At 38.1% G+C, this 12,383-nt stretch overlaps 4 protein-coding genes across 4 annotated transcripts; 3 read left to right on the top strand and 1 right to left on the bottom strand.

The window, feature by feature from the left end:
- Positions 1 to 1,385: 1,385 nt before the first annotated feature.
- LOC6568235 (argininosuccinate synthase) lies at positions 1,386 to 3,042 on the bottom strand. The gene is made up of 3 exons (XM_001994498.3): positions 2,804 to 3,042; positions 2,492 to 2,737; positions 1,386 to 2,309 (listed from the first exon to the last, which is right to left on the bottom strand). The coding sequence occupies exons 1-3, from the start codon at positions 2,972 to 2,974 to the stop codon at positions 1,464 to 1,466; spliced, it is 1,263 nt and encodes a 420-aa protein (XP_001994534.1). The 5' UTR covers positions 2,975 to 3,042; the 3' UTR covers positions 1,386 to 1,463.
- A 538-nt stretch (positions 3,043 to 3,580) lies between these two features.
- Positions 3,581 to 4,916, top strand: LOC6568234 (terminal uridylyltransferase Tailor). The gene is made up of 6 exons (XM_032740610.2): positions 3,581 to 3,611; positions 3,684 to 3,890; positions 3,942 to 4,184; positions 4,237 to 4,401; positions 4,458 to 4,647; positions 4,713 to 4,916. Exons 1-6 carry the CDS (start codon positions 3,602 to 3,604, stop codon positions 4,849 to 4,851), a joined length of 954 nt encoding a protein of 317 aa, XP_032596501.1. The 5' UTR covers positions 3,581 to 3,601; the 3' UTR covers positions 4,852 to 4,916.
- Positions 4,917 to 5,884: 968 nt separating this feature from the next.
- Positions 5,885 to 6,637, top strand: LOC6568233. Its single transcript, XM_032740631.1, has 2 exons — positions 5,885 to 6,012; positions 6,081 to 6,637. The coding sequence occupies exons 1-2, from the start codon at positions 5,915 to 5,917 to the stop codon at positions 6,430 to 6,432; spliced, it is 450 nt and encodes a 149-aa protein (XP_032596522.1). The 5' UTR covers positions 5,885 to 5,914; the 3' UTR covers positions 6,433 to 6,637.
- Positions 6,638 to 10,104: 3,467 nt separating this feature from the next.
- LOC6568231 (putative uncharacterized protein DDB_G0271982) lies at positions 10,105 to 12,024 on the top strand. Its single transcript, XM_001994494.3, has 2 exons — positions 10,105 to 10,188; positions 10,253 to 12,024. The coding sequence occupies exons 1-2, from the start codon at positions 10,173 to 10,175 to the stop codon at positions 11,851 to 11,853; spliced, it is 1,617 nt and encodes a 538-aa protein (XP_001994530.2). The 5' UTR covers positions 10,105 to 10,172; the 3' UTR covers positions 11,854 to 12,024.
- The last annotated feature ends 359 nt before the right edge of the window (positions 12,025 to 12,383 follow it).

Consider the following 12,383-nt stretch of genomic DNA (forward strand, 5'->3'; position numbering starts at 1 on the left):
CATCCTCTGTTGCCGCTTGCTCGATGTTGGTCGCATCAGCGACAGCCGCTTTCGGCGAAGTGCTGTTTGGCTTCTGCTCATCGACAAAGACGACATCCGAGTCACTGTTGGAGTCCAGGCTGACCAGTTCGGGTGTGCGCAAAAGTGGCGGCTTACGCGCCAGTACAAAGACGCACTCGTCCTCGTCGCTGCTATTGCTGCATTCGCTGCTCTGGAGCTCAATGTGAGCGCTAATCGGCAGACTAGCACCAGCCTGGCGGCGTCCCGTCTGATTGCTGCTATCATTGATGGCGGCCACTTCGGCATTGGCGGCAGCATCGCCGTCATCGATCTCGACCACCTCATTGGCGGAGCGACGCATGCTCAGATAGGTAGACACCGTTTGCGAGCCCACATTTGAGGTTGCCGTGCAGCATATGAAAATGCCTGGCAGCTCGCTGCCATCGGTGGCCATGGTGACGCTGAAGGAATGAGTTGAGCTCGGATTGGTCACACAATTTAATTAAATAACTAAGCAGATTGACACTCTTATGAGATTTTTCTGTATGAGATTGGATTGTGAGTCAGGCAAACTATATGAAGCAAATGAAATAATCAGTTCAGTTTGCATATTTTATTTAAGTTCTCAAATCGTAAAGCATATTTTTTCTAGAATTTAGTTGCGTAACTCAATTAAGCTTATCGCGCCGAAAAATATTCTTTTTAGCTATTGTTTGGATTTTACTTGGCTATTTATTTGTATATCGATTATTTTTTAGTTACGTTTTTATACTATGAACCCATTGAAAATATGTAAAAAGTTTACGATATATCGTAGGCGAGCTCACTTACTTCTTTAAGATTCAAAATCGTAAACCGAAACAATCACATTAACATTTTTTTCCGCTATTATTCATTTTCTCTAATATAAAGTATATCGACAAATCGTGATATCAATAACTCTCTGGCATTCCATTTAAAGTTTATATTCAAGTTGGGATTTTATTATAAGAGTTAATAATTTTACGAATATATTGATAATATAATGTAATTAGTAACTTAACAACTTTATATTGTGTTCCACATCAGCGTCTTTATCCACATTATCGTCGTTTGCGTCTTCCTCTTCTGAGCTCCGATATGAAATAAACGAAATTCTTTCGATTTGATTTGGCTGTGTATATCGCGTAGTGTAAATGACGAAATGAAATCAAAGCTTACACATTTTTGTACTTTGTTCATTAATATAATTTCATTAGCATAATATTTGCTAGACTTAAGTTTGCTATAGCATTTGCATCGTTCAAAAAGTTATTGTAATATTTGATATCGTGAGCTTTTAGATTTACCCATCAGCATGAAACGAATCACTTGAATTTCTCGTTAAATTTAAAAAATAAAACACGTTATATTTAAATTGTATTTATTTAGTTGATTCATTGAATTGACTTTACATGCAATGTATTGTTTGGTTTGAAAGTCACCTACTTTCGCTGCTGCTGTTCAGTATTGTAGGCACCAAAGGCGCGCACATGCTCGCGAATGCGCACCGCATTAATGGCTATGAAGCCACCGGCATCCTGTGGCACATACCCGCCATGCTCATCCATCGAGACCAGCTGCTGATTGTAGAGCGCACCAGCATTGACGCCTGCCTTGCGGGCAATGGCACGACAGTAGCCCGGCGCCAGTTCTACGGTTACCTGTCCGGTGACATGTTGTTGCGACAGCTCAATGCAGCGGCGCACATAGAGTGCCTCTGGACTGAACCAGAAGCCATTGTACACATAGTCGGACATGCGATCGCGCAGCAGCTGCTTGGTGCGTAGAACTTCCCGATCTAATGCAAACACCTCCAGATCCTGATGGGCTGTGTAGAGAATGGTGCCGCCGGGTGTCTCATATACGCCACGAGATTTCAGGCCTACATAACGATTCTCTACAATGTCAATGCGTCCGATGCCATATGAACCGCCCAGATCATTGAGAAACTTGAGCATATCCGATGCTATGGTGTAGTTGCGGCTGTTGCCCAAATCCTCGACTACTGTGGGCAGGCCATGCACAAAATGGATACATACACGCCTTGCCGTCTGCGGCGCTTGGGTGAGCGGATCGAGCGTCAGTTCGTAGAGACTGCTGGGTGCCACCGTATTGGGATCCTCCAGAATACCCGACTCGTAACTAATGTGCAGCATGTTGGCATCAGTGCTCCAGGGCGTTGCTGGCTTGGCTGTCACCTCAATGCCATGGACATGCGCATAGGCAATTAGATCCTGACGACCCTGAAAACGGCGACAGAACTCCACATCACGCCATGGCGCAATGATCTATGACAAGATAAAAATTGTGTAAATTTAAATGTGAAGAGAGCAAATTCATGCAATTTTTCAGCATTTTGGAAATATGTATTTAAAAATGCATTTATAAAAACAAATGCCATATTTTTTGAGGTTAGGGCGATTTTTCAAATTTTCGATCAATATTTTCCCTTGGTGTACACAGTGCTCACCTTCAAATCCGGCTGCAGTGCATAGGCGCACAGCTCGAAGCGCACCTGATCGTTACCCTTGCCGGTGGCACCATGAGCCAAGTATTTGGCATCATAGCGCCTAGCAGCCTCAATCAGGGCCACACTAATGCAGGGGCGTGCCAGCGAGGTACCCAACAGATAACGCTCCTCATAGATAAGGCCCATCTGGATTGCTGGCCAAATGTATTGCTCCACAAAGTTCTGTTTGATATCAGCCACAATTACCTACAATAATGATGATAGTTTGATTATACACATATGTGTGTAATATATTGATGTGCTCTTGCCTACCTCCTTGGCTCCAATTTTGAGCGCTTTTTGTCTTGCTGCCTCAAAGTTCTCCTGCTGACCGACATCGGCCAGCACGCAGATGACCTCGTAGCGCTGCTCCAGCAACCACTTGAGTATGCAGCTTGTGTCGAGGCCACCGGAGTAGGCCAAAATAACTTTGTCGCCAGCCATTTGAACTTTTTTCTATTCGCAGCTTCTCGGATGCTTAATGCCCGCTGACAATTCGAATACTAACAGCTAAGCTGAGTATTCTCCTATCAACGACCCTCTAATATTTCAAGTTCACATATTCATTTATATTGCTTGATAGTAGCAGACGCACTTAAGCGTTGTTTTGGGCGATAAGAGTGCTTGTCAGCAAATTTTAAAAGATTAGTCTCGGTCTCTATTTACAATAATAAAGACAGTGTATAAAGTAGTATATTAGAATTACTGTTACATGTTTGCCCATGCAATTTGAATGCGTAAGCTATACTTTAGTTTATGTATTATATCGCTAAATTATATATTATTACTGATCTTCAAAAAGTCAATTTTACCTATTGAAATTCAAAATTTTACAAGCTTAAAAATTACTATTCAACACCAATCAAGTATTCGTTGGATTTGATATCGTTTGATTTATTTGATTAAATATATTCGATATGGAAATAATCGATATCTACACCGATTCTTGTTCAATAGATATTACTTTTTCTGTCACTTTAAAACTGCTCGCACTTCCGAACAGTTCGTTTGTGAAATTGTCTGAAGGAGTTCAACTTTTTTTTAGCTTCAATACTCATCTAAAAAAAAAAAATGTCGCTAAGTAAGTTTTAAGTCGTAACTGAATTCCATCAACTTTTGCTGTTAATTAGTTTATTGTTCTATATCTACGTAGATTCAGTTACATTCTGGTCAGACCTACTGCAAAAAGAACGTATTGCCACTATTCAGGAATATAATAATAAAGACCTTGATTATGAGCTGCGGCGCTTGCTGAATAGCAAGCTCCCAGCGGTAAATTACACTCGCACTCACCTATTTGGATCGCGTATGATGGGAATTGGAGAAGAAAACTCTGATTTGGACATTTACGTTGAGTTTGGTAAGTGTCCAAAAATGGGTAAGAACATTTTTAATTACAATATTTACTCAGACGACAGCTTCAATAAATACGAAATGGGTGAAACTCGCGAGGTCCTGCAACGTCAGCGACTTATCGCAAATGCTATCAAGTCGGATGTAAACTGGACGCATATTGCTAATGTTGGAGGGGGATGTCCCATTGTTACGGTCGTTTACAAACCCGAGGGAAGGCAATGCGACATAAGTTTCTCTTGTGGCCTAACCTATAGCCAGAATATGTTAGTCAAGCATTTATTTGATATGCAACCCATAGGTAAGTTCTTCCATATATACATCAAATCATGTAAATGCATGCGTCATTTTAGCTCGCTATATGGTGATCTTTTTGCGCGGCTGGATAAAAGATATCCAACTTCATTCAGAATTTCGCAACCACATACTCATTCTAATGGTCATCTTCTTTTTGCAACATGAGCATTATCTACCTGGAATTGATAAGCTCCAGGCAAATCAATCTGCCTCAATTGGTGGTATGTGCATCTTGAGAAAGACAAATCAAATTGGTTATTAATTTTCTTATTTACAGTTTGCGTCACCAAATTTTCTACTGAAAAGTTGTCAGATTTTACGGAAATAATTGGAAAAAATGAAGTACAAGGGATGCTAAAACGATTCTTTAATTTTTATTCATTATTCAACTTTGCCAAGCATGCAGTTTGCCCTTATTTAGGAAGGGAAATAGAGCGTGCAAGCTTAAACCGCCATATGCCGACTAGGTTAGCCAGTTAAATGCGCATTTGTTTGAAAATAATAATCAAATTTATAATTCTTAATGATTTAGGTATACCCACGATCGATATTTTAGAAGGGATACCGCAGTTATTCAAGATTTCATACAACTTAACCACAATAAAGGATGGCTCATCAAGAATACACACATTGAGAAATTTCAAAACAAGTGCCGCATGGAACTTGACTAATTGAAGGACAGAAACGGATTTAAAATTTATTTCAACTTTAAATATTACATTTTGTAAGCAACATTTCTTCTATATGTATAAATTAATTAACTTGGAACGAATCCATTTAAAAATACATTCTTCATTTACTATATAAATAAATGCAATTATATTTCATTTTGATTTAAAATCAGTCGGAGGACAGTCGGAATATTTTATAAATACAAGAATCGTGACATTGAAAACTGTCAGCTTATTTTATATTACAAATGCCCAAAAGCTAAAATAAAAATGTTGCATTATTCCTTAAATATTACTAAAATTTATTTATCTAAAATTAAGAAGGGTTCTCTTTTAAAAAGTTAACCAACAGAAATGTAATGAAAGAATTTAAATTTACATATCAAATGTATATCTATTCTGCAAAAATCTAAAATAAAATACATATACAGTTCAGTTCTTAGCTATTGGATTTACAGCGTATACAAAAAGATAACGATATTGGGGAATCACATTTTTATTAGTCTAATGACGCGACGCATTTGGCAGTCAAAAACGGAGGGGGTACAGAACTATTGAGAAATTAATATTTGAGTACATGCGAACGAACGGACAATGCAAAACTTAGGATAAGCTAAACGAGGGTTGCCAGATTGTTACATTGCAAACATTTGAGTCACATTTGCAACATTAGCATTCAATAAACGCCTTTAGTAAAAGTGAACAGGAATTAATATTCATGAATCTGCTTGCACTTGACCCTGTTGGAGTGCCTCAATTATTAGGGCTGCCACTCCAAAAACCAGTGAATATTTAAAATCCGTGCCTCATGGCATTGGCATTGAACTACAAAGACCTCCATTAAGCTGACCGCACATAAACCTCATGCTTCATTGCACATTTAGGAGGGTGGCGAGCGGGATGCGTTATCAATGGAATATGCAGTGAATTAATGCTTTCCATTAATGAATCAATGATATATTCACATAGATTTAAATCTAATTAAGTGTCAAGAGTATAAAAGCATGCCAATATAGATATGGCTAGCAGAAGCAATTATCCTGGCACAGGCAACGCACTGATAATGCGTAACCAACAACAGATGCAACATGGCTTCGGCAATCTCCGGCTACTTCTCCGCTGTATTTTACTCCTTGCGGTTTGGCATCAATGTCGGGCCATGTAAGCTGTAATTGGTCAAGAAATATAGAGAGTAAATAATTCATTTTAATTTTCTCACTTTTTCACAGCAATTACGAGTACAGGGAGTCATGCAGCCAAGATGCTGCAATACCACCAGACAACTGCAGCAGCGGCTTTTACATGATCATGGTGCGCGACTGTCCCAAATACTTCTGCTTTCGGAAATTGAATGAGATCTGCTACCCTGGCGATGATACCACTCGATGTGCACCGGGTCAAGTGTGCAGCTGCAACAAGTGCATGAACTGCAGCGGTGCCATCTGTCATATGGAGCTATGTCCAAATAATTATCCTTACGTTTATAAGAAACGTTTGTCGAACCGCTTGCTTCCCTGGATATATCGCGGAAGATTGCAGAACGTATCGCAGAAAATAGTAGAGCCCAACTATGATGATTAATCAACCACTTCGGCCCAAATTGACAAGTATTCGAATACATACATACATACATATTTAAAGTATAATTCATAAATATTAATATAACTAGAAAATTGAAGCAAGCAACAAAGAAAAACGTATAAAAAAAAGCGATTGAAGAACGGTAAAGTTTTTAATCAACCAATTTCGGAAAAATAAAATCTCATATTCGTGTGATCTTTGCGAAAGCTGATGGTAATAATTCACAAATTGTTTTTAGTGGAAAATTTCAAATGGCACAAGGTATAACTTACAAACGAGCCTAAGTTACATGAAATGTATGAAACATGCTCAAGTACATAAAACTTAAAGGGAATATAGCAAGCGAACTGAATAATTGACTTAAATTGATTACACACAGTTTGAATATCCTAAGAACGGCGTGAATACTTTCTAATACTTGTATAAGTTATTTATTTAATTACTCCACACCTATTGAAAGATATAAGCCAGACACTTTTTAAATATTATACAATAATTTTAATCAATTCAATTTTAAAAGAAAACGAAGTTAAATGACTTAAAATTAAAAAATACAATAAACACCATTTACTGGGAGCTTATTAAGAAAAACCCAGATTCTCGGATAGACATGTGAGCAAACGTGCCATCGTCGTAGGCTCGCACTCCGGCTCAAATTTCAACTTATAGTGCATTCTGAGTTCAAGCAGTTCAACATACAATGCAAGCAGTTGGATTGAACCGCTTAGCTTAAAAATCATTTAAGCAGTTTCAGTGCATTTCAAACTGTATTTAATAAATGTACATTTCCAAGCAGTTTAGCACACAATATCAACTGTTCAACTTCAAGAAAAACTAAGCAGTTGCTATTCGACTCAAACTGTAAATTAACCTGCTTTAGATAACGAAGCAGTTCATAGTGGAATTCACCACAACGCATAAGAAATTGACTTTGTATTTTATTAGTTAAGTAAAATTCCTAATATTCTTACCTCGCCAAGTCGTATAGTTTAAAGTACTAAATTGCACAGTCGCGAAATTTTTTCAGCAATAAGAAGACTTTGAGGAGTACACGGTTTTTATCTAACGGATACATTTGTATATTATACATTGTATTCCTTTTAATTTTGATCAGGGACATCCAAATCGTCTTCGTAGTTATCGAGAAAACAAGGGTTTAGTGATTTCGACTCATTTTCTTACGCCCTACAATCAATTTTTTACAAGTGTAAGGTTTTTAGATAAACCAATAATCATTGAATGCTGTTCGATAGACAAAGTATTTTCGATTCTCCTTTGAAAATCTGTTAGTATTTGGCAAAGCGAATGCCATATTCTGTGAGCCTCTTAAAGTATGTATTTTTTCAGCTGCAAAATAATTAGTGTAATTTTTCTGAAAAAATGATATTCCCAGTCTTAAATAAAACTCTGTCATGTTCTAACCACGTTAATTTATTTATTTAATTATTATATTTATTAATAATAATTAAAAATAAACTATATAGCGCAGCTGCACTGTCAGGCCCAACAGACCTCTCCGCCTCCCTCCGATCCACTTGGTCATTCGGTTTGGGACTATACGGAAAAAGACTTCCGTTGTCGACTGACGATTCCGTAGACTCCATCAATTGTTTTCCGGTCGCTCGAAGAGCTGTGCATCCGGCTCTTGCGATAGTGGGCGTGAACACTTTTCATGACGGGGGGAGCGAGGTTGGTTTCGTTGGATTCCGTGTAACCCGAACCCATCATCTTGGCGTGACCATAGGTCGTCCGATCCGGCGTACCCGGCTTCCGGACGCCATCATGATTATTGGCCGTAGACGGATCTGGTTTCGCACGGTCTTCCTCAATGGAGCCCGTATGCCGTAGAGTTCTCCCTGGTCTAAATACATCCATATTCCATTTGAATCTGTGAGGTTCTAAGCATTCGCTTATGATAATACTTATATTACGATCCTACAACTAGCAGTGCAGCTTACTATAGGTTAGTGTTTGTTGGATATTAGGTTTTGTTACAGAAAATGTGACAGTAATTAAATCCATTGTTTAAATATATATATATATATATATATATATATATATCTATGTGTAGTATGTAAGTAGTGTGTATGTAAATATGAACATCTAAGTTTTGACTAATATGCTCGCGCTAAGCTATACAAATTTCAATTATTCTAGCGGTATTTCAATACTTGAGAGAGAGTATATGAGTATGTGTGTACGTAATACTGTGCACAAAACGTATTATATTGATGTAGTTACATATGTATATGCTACTTGTATTATAGTTTGTTTGACCCCATACCAGCATTTTTCTTTACCTTTTTTGTTTGCATGTGTATTGTGATATTTGTGTAATAACATTTAACGTTTAACGACATCAAATTGTATTCCATGAGTATAGTAATTACGAATAAACTGTTCATATTTGTATTAATATTTTGTTATGCATATGTTATGTACTTATATATTGGCTATATTGTCTATTTCACAAGTATGTATATATTGCTAGAGCACGTTAACACGTTTATAAGCTGTCTTTAACACGCACAACAACTTCTGAAAACTAAAAAATAAATCGATTGCATAATAACATATTTTTGTTTAATTATGTATCTGTTTGAGAACAGTTTTTTTTTTCTTTTTTCCTTTTTGTTGTATACCCTGCACAATGCTTTTGTACTACATAACTTGATTAGTATATTGGGGAATTTATAATAGTTTTATATGGTGCATGATTGCATTTTGCAATTCTTCAAAAGCGTGCCAAGTTACAATACATACATCAAGCGTTAATACGTTTTTATGTAAGTTCTGCTAGTACAGTGTAGTTGCTTTATTTATTATTTTTTAGCGTTTATTTTTATAAAGAACAATTAAATAACGATAATAATCAGCAAGTATTTCAGCTTTGCATATGTACAGTTTTTTTTTTTTTTTTTTAATATAACCTCATTGTATACCTGCGATTAACTAGTATTATTTGCTTTTTAACTCTTTCATTTCGCTCGTGACCTATTTACACATTGATTTCCATCAAATTTCTTTGTATTTTTAAATGCGCGCAAAAATGTTTACATTCTGCCCATTGTATGGCACTGTGTTTAATTAAAAGAAAAAAAATGTGGATTTTAAGTAGCCTCTTAATGTTGCCTACAACGCGTAGAGAAACTTGCAGCCATTCAAGTGTCTCGCGGAAATATCCAATTGATCCAAATGATCTATAATTATTAAATTACACGAATTAATTTCACAGCTTGTACGCGCATCAATATTACCAAAGTATTGCTTAATGGTTTAGTTGATACAGTTAGATTTATGTAAAGTATTTCCCTTATTGTGTCAGATATCTTTTATGTTATTTACGATTATAAATTTAAATGTGTATGTATGTATATATGTATTAATATAGTATTAATATATTTAAAGATAATTAAATTTTCCGCTAATTCAATAAACAATTATTTACTTTCAACAAATATGATATTAGCATATTTTAAATTGATTTGTTTAAAGAAGGTTGGTTACCGTTTAACCCATATTGCTGCACAAATGTTTCGTCGCATTGCTGGTAGAGCTTTAATGTGCGTCCCAAAAACTGACTTTGTGGGCTCTACGATTGAACAAAGTCGACTTTGAGAAAATTTTATTATTTTGACTAGTTCAACTTTTTTGAAAATCATCTAAATGTTGATTGTTGCGCATTATTTTGTACCACTTTGGCCAAAGTCTTTGAAAATAACTAAATTTGTTTGCATAAAATGAGTCGTGGTCTGTGTAAGTGTATCTAACATTCGGAATCTTTTCAATGCAACGATTTTCATGGTCTTCGTATTGACAGATGGTCTCACCAGCATTTACACACGTCGCCAGACGAACGATGTCTTCCACAACGATCCATTCAAAATTCAATCGTACAACTTTCGCTATGCCGATCGACCCGCATTTCCAATGCAGGCCTATCAGCGACCACAGCCGACCCAACCGAAGCCACCCAGCTGTGAGACCTATTATAAGAATCCGAAATTTATAACAAGGATGAGTCATAATGCAACAGTAACTCCAGCATCCACTGCTTTTGCTGAGCACAGGCGTCGCCAATTTCTGCATGACTTCAAATACATGCCTACCATGCCAGCCAGCAAAGTGAATAGTATCAGTGGCAGGGAAGCACCACAGCGTCGTAGCCAACTTGGCAGCAGTTTGCCTGCTGCAGTTTCGAAACTTCCACTTTTGCGTACCTGTTGTGATCGTGACGAATATCGGGCGATGAGGCGGGACCAGAGCGTTACCTCCTTAATGCAGAGTGCAAGTAGCACGAAAAGTACTCAGGCATGTGCCTCCGCCAGCAGTTTAAAGTCTGTTAGAAATTTCTCAACGTCCACGTTTGAGAGGTCGCCAATGCGCAGTGCCAACTGTTCCAGCGGCTGTGCGATCAACATTAATATAAGTGGGCGGGAAGCTGAGGCACAGCAGGACAACCGTTTGAACATACAAATTAAGAAGGACAACAATACGAATAATTTTAAAGAGCTGGCTCGCAATACCAGCTCTGACATTTTTTTCATTGACAAGAGGCTGTCCAAGTTTAATCTTCCCGTTGCCCACGAACAAGATCTCTTGATGGCCGTACGGCAGCAGGGAACAACCAACCAGGTGCGTCAGCAGGAGCTGGAGAAGGAACAGCAGCTTATGCGGCTGCGTGAACAAGAACGCGAGCTTTTCAGACAGTTAGAAAGACTGCGCGATCCAGATCAATTGCAGGCCAAGCGGGAAAAACAGCGGCAGCGGGATCTAGAGTGCGAAGCACAAAGACCATTACCAATGCCAATGCGTGCCATGCCCCTGACAACTTCAGTTGGTACACCTGCAACCGTCATGACGTCGAATTTGAAGAGACTAGCCTCAAAGGAGCGTCTGCCAGGCATGGTGCCCTTTTATGTCCGGCAACCCAGAGCCAGTTCAAGTCCACAGGCGGCGCGTGCTGGGCGAATCACCCAACTAACTAATCGCCAGGAGGTGCAGTTGCCATCAGCACCAGCACCAGCATCACCATGCATAACACTCGAGCGACGCAGTTCGGCCAGTTCGCATAACAATGCCAATGTTTGTGGGAGTGTGAGAAATGCCAGTCTGCAACGTCTGTCCAATCCGCATCTGAGCGAACGTAAGTTGCTCAATCTGAATGTAAATGGTATGTCCGTTGACTCCAATCAGCCGATACATACGCGACTGAACAATATGCCCATACGCATAACAACATCGCAGCCGGCATATGAAGATAGGCAATTCTCGTTGAATAAGGTGCGAGTCCGCAATACTGCGACAACAGCAGAACCTGGTCAGGAGAGTGGCAGTTGCCGACTGGAAGAGTCCACAACAAGGCCCTACAATGTCAGCATCAATGTCTATGCGGATAATTTGCGAACGATGCGTTTATAAATTTACCAAGTGAACGTGTGGGGTTGATACAACGGCAGTATAACTGGCAAATTGTTCCGAGGTCTATTTATCAGTTATAATGACGCTGTACCAGCCCCAAAACTTTACACGGTAAGCTCGGTCTGTTGTCTTAAGACAATACTAAATCTTTTGAGTTATTGCTTTTTTTTTTTTTTTAAATATAATATATATTCATATGTATACTTAAAATACAAATTCATTTTAGATTTTGACTTAGGTGTGGTCAGTTTTTGGGATTCACAGTAAATCAATGCAATGACAAACTCTAACACTAATAAATTGTACATGCAAATACCTTCCATTCTGGGAGTAAAATGTACGCATACATTTTGAGACTTGTAAACAGCAATATGCAAAGTCAAAGTCTTCTGTCAACTTTTAACAGGATATATTGGATATTGTAATTATTTGGATTTGATTTGACACTTTGATTTCAATTTTCATTTAATATTTCACTCATATCGTTTTATACTTGAACATTAGTTTGTTGCACTGATGTTTTTAATAGT

This window comes from Drosophila grimshawi, unplaced genomic scaffold (assembly GCF_018153295.1).
Source record: "Drosophila grimshawi isolate 15287-2541.00 unplaced genomic scaffold, ASM1815329v1 contig_311, whole genome shotgun sequence".
In the NCBI taxonomy this organism is placed as follows: domain Eukaryota; kingdom Metazoa; phylum Arthropoda; class Insecta; order Diptera; family Drosophilidae; genus Drosophila; species Drosophila grimshawi.

What these genes read in the sequence shown, in the direction of transcription:
- LOC6568235 (XM_001994498.3), bottom strand. Translation starts at nt 2,974, where the DNA reads ATGGCTGGCGACAAAGTTATTTTGGCCTACTCCGGTGGCCTCGACACA. An exon ending in TCAAAATTGGAGCCAAGGAG is followed by an intron (nt 2,738 to 2,803) that starts GTAGGCAAGAGC and finishes TCATTATTGTAG; the next exon opens with GTAATTGTGGCTGATATCAA. An exon ending in CACTGCAGCCGGATTTGAAG is followed by an intron (nt 2,310 to 2,491) that starts GTGAGCACTGTG and finishes ATCTTGTCATAG; the next exon opens with ATCATTGCGCCATGGCGTGA.
- LOC6568234 (XM_032740610.2), top strand. An exon ending in TCAATCTGCCTCAATTGGTG is followed by an intron (nt 4,402 to 4,457) that starts GTATGTGCATCT and finishes TCTTATTTACAG; the next exon opens with TTTGCGTCACCAAATTTTCT. An exon ending in AACCGCCATATGCCGACTAG is followed by an intron (nt 4,648 to 4,712) that starts GTTAGCCAGTTA and finishes TTAATGATTTAG; the next exon opens with GTATACCCACGATCGATATT.
- LOC6568233 (XM_032740631.1), top strand. Translation starts at nt 5,915, where the DNA reads ATGCGTAACCAACAACAGATGCAACATGGCTTCGGCAATCTCCGGCTA. An exon ending in TGGCATCAATGTCGGGCCAT is followed by an intron (nt 6,013 to 6,080) that starts GTAAGCTGTAAT and finishes ACTTTTTCACAG; the next exon opens with CAATTACGAGTACAGGGAGT.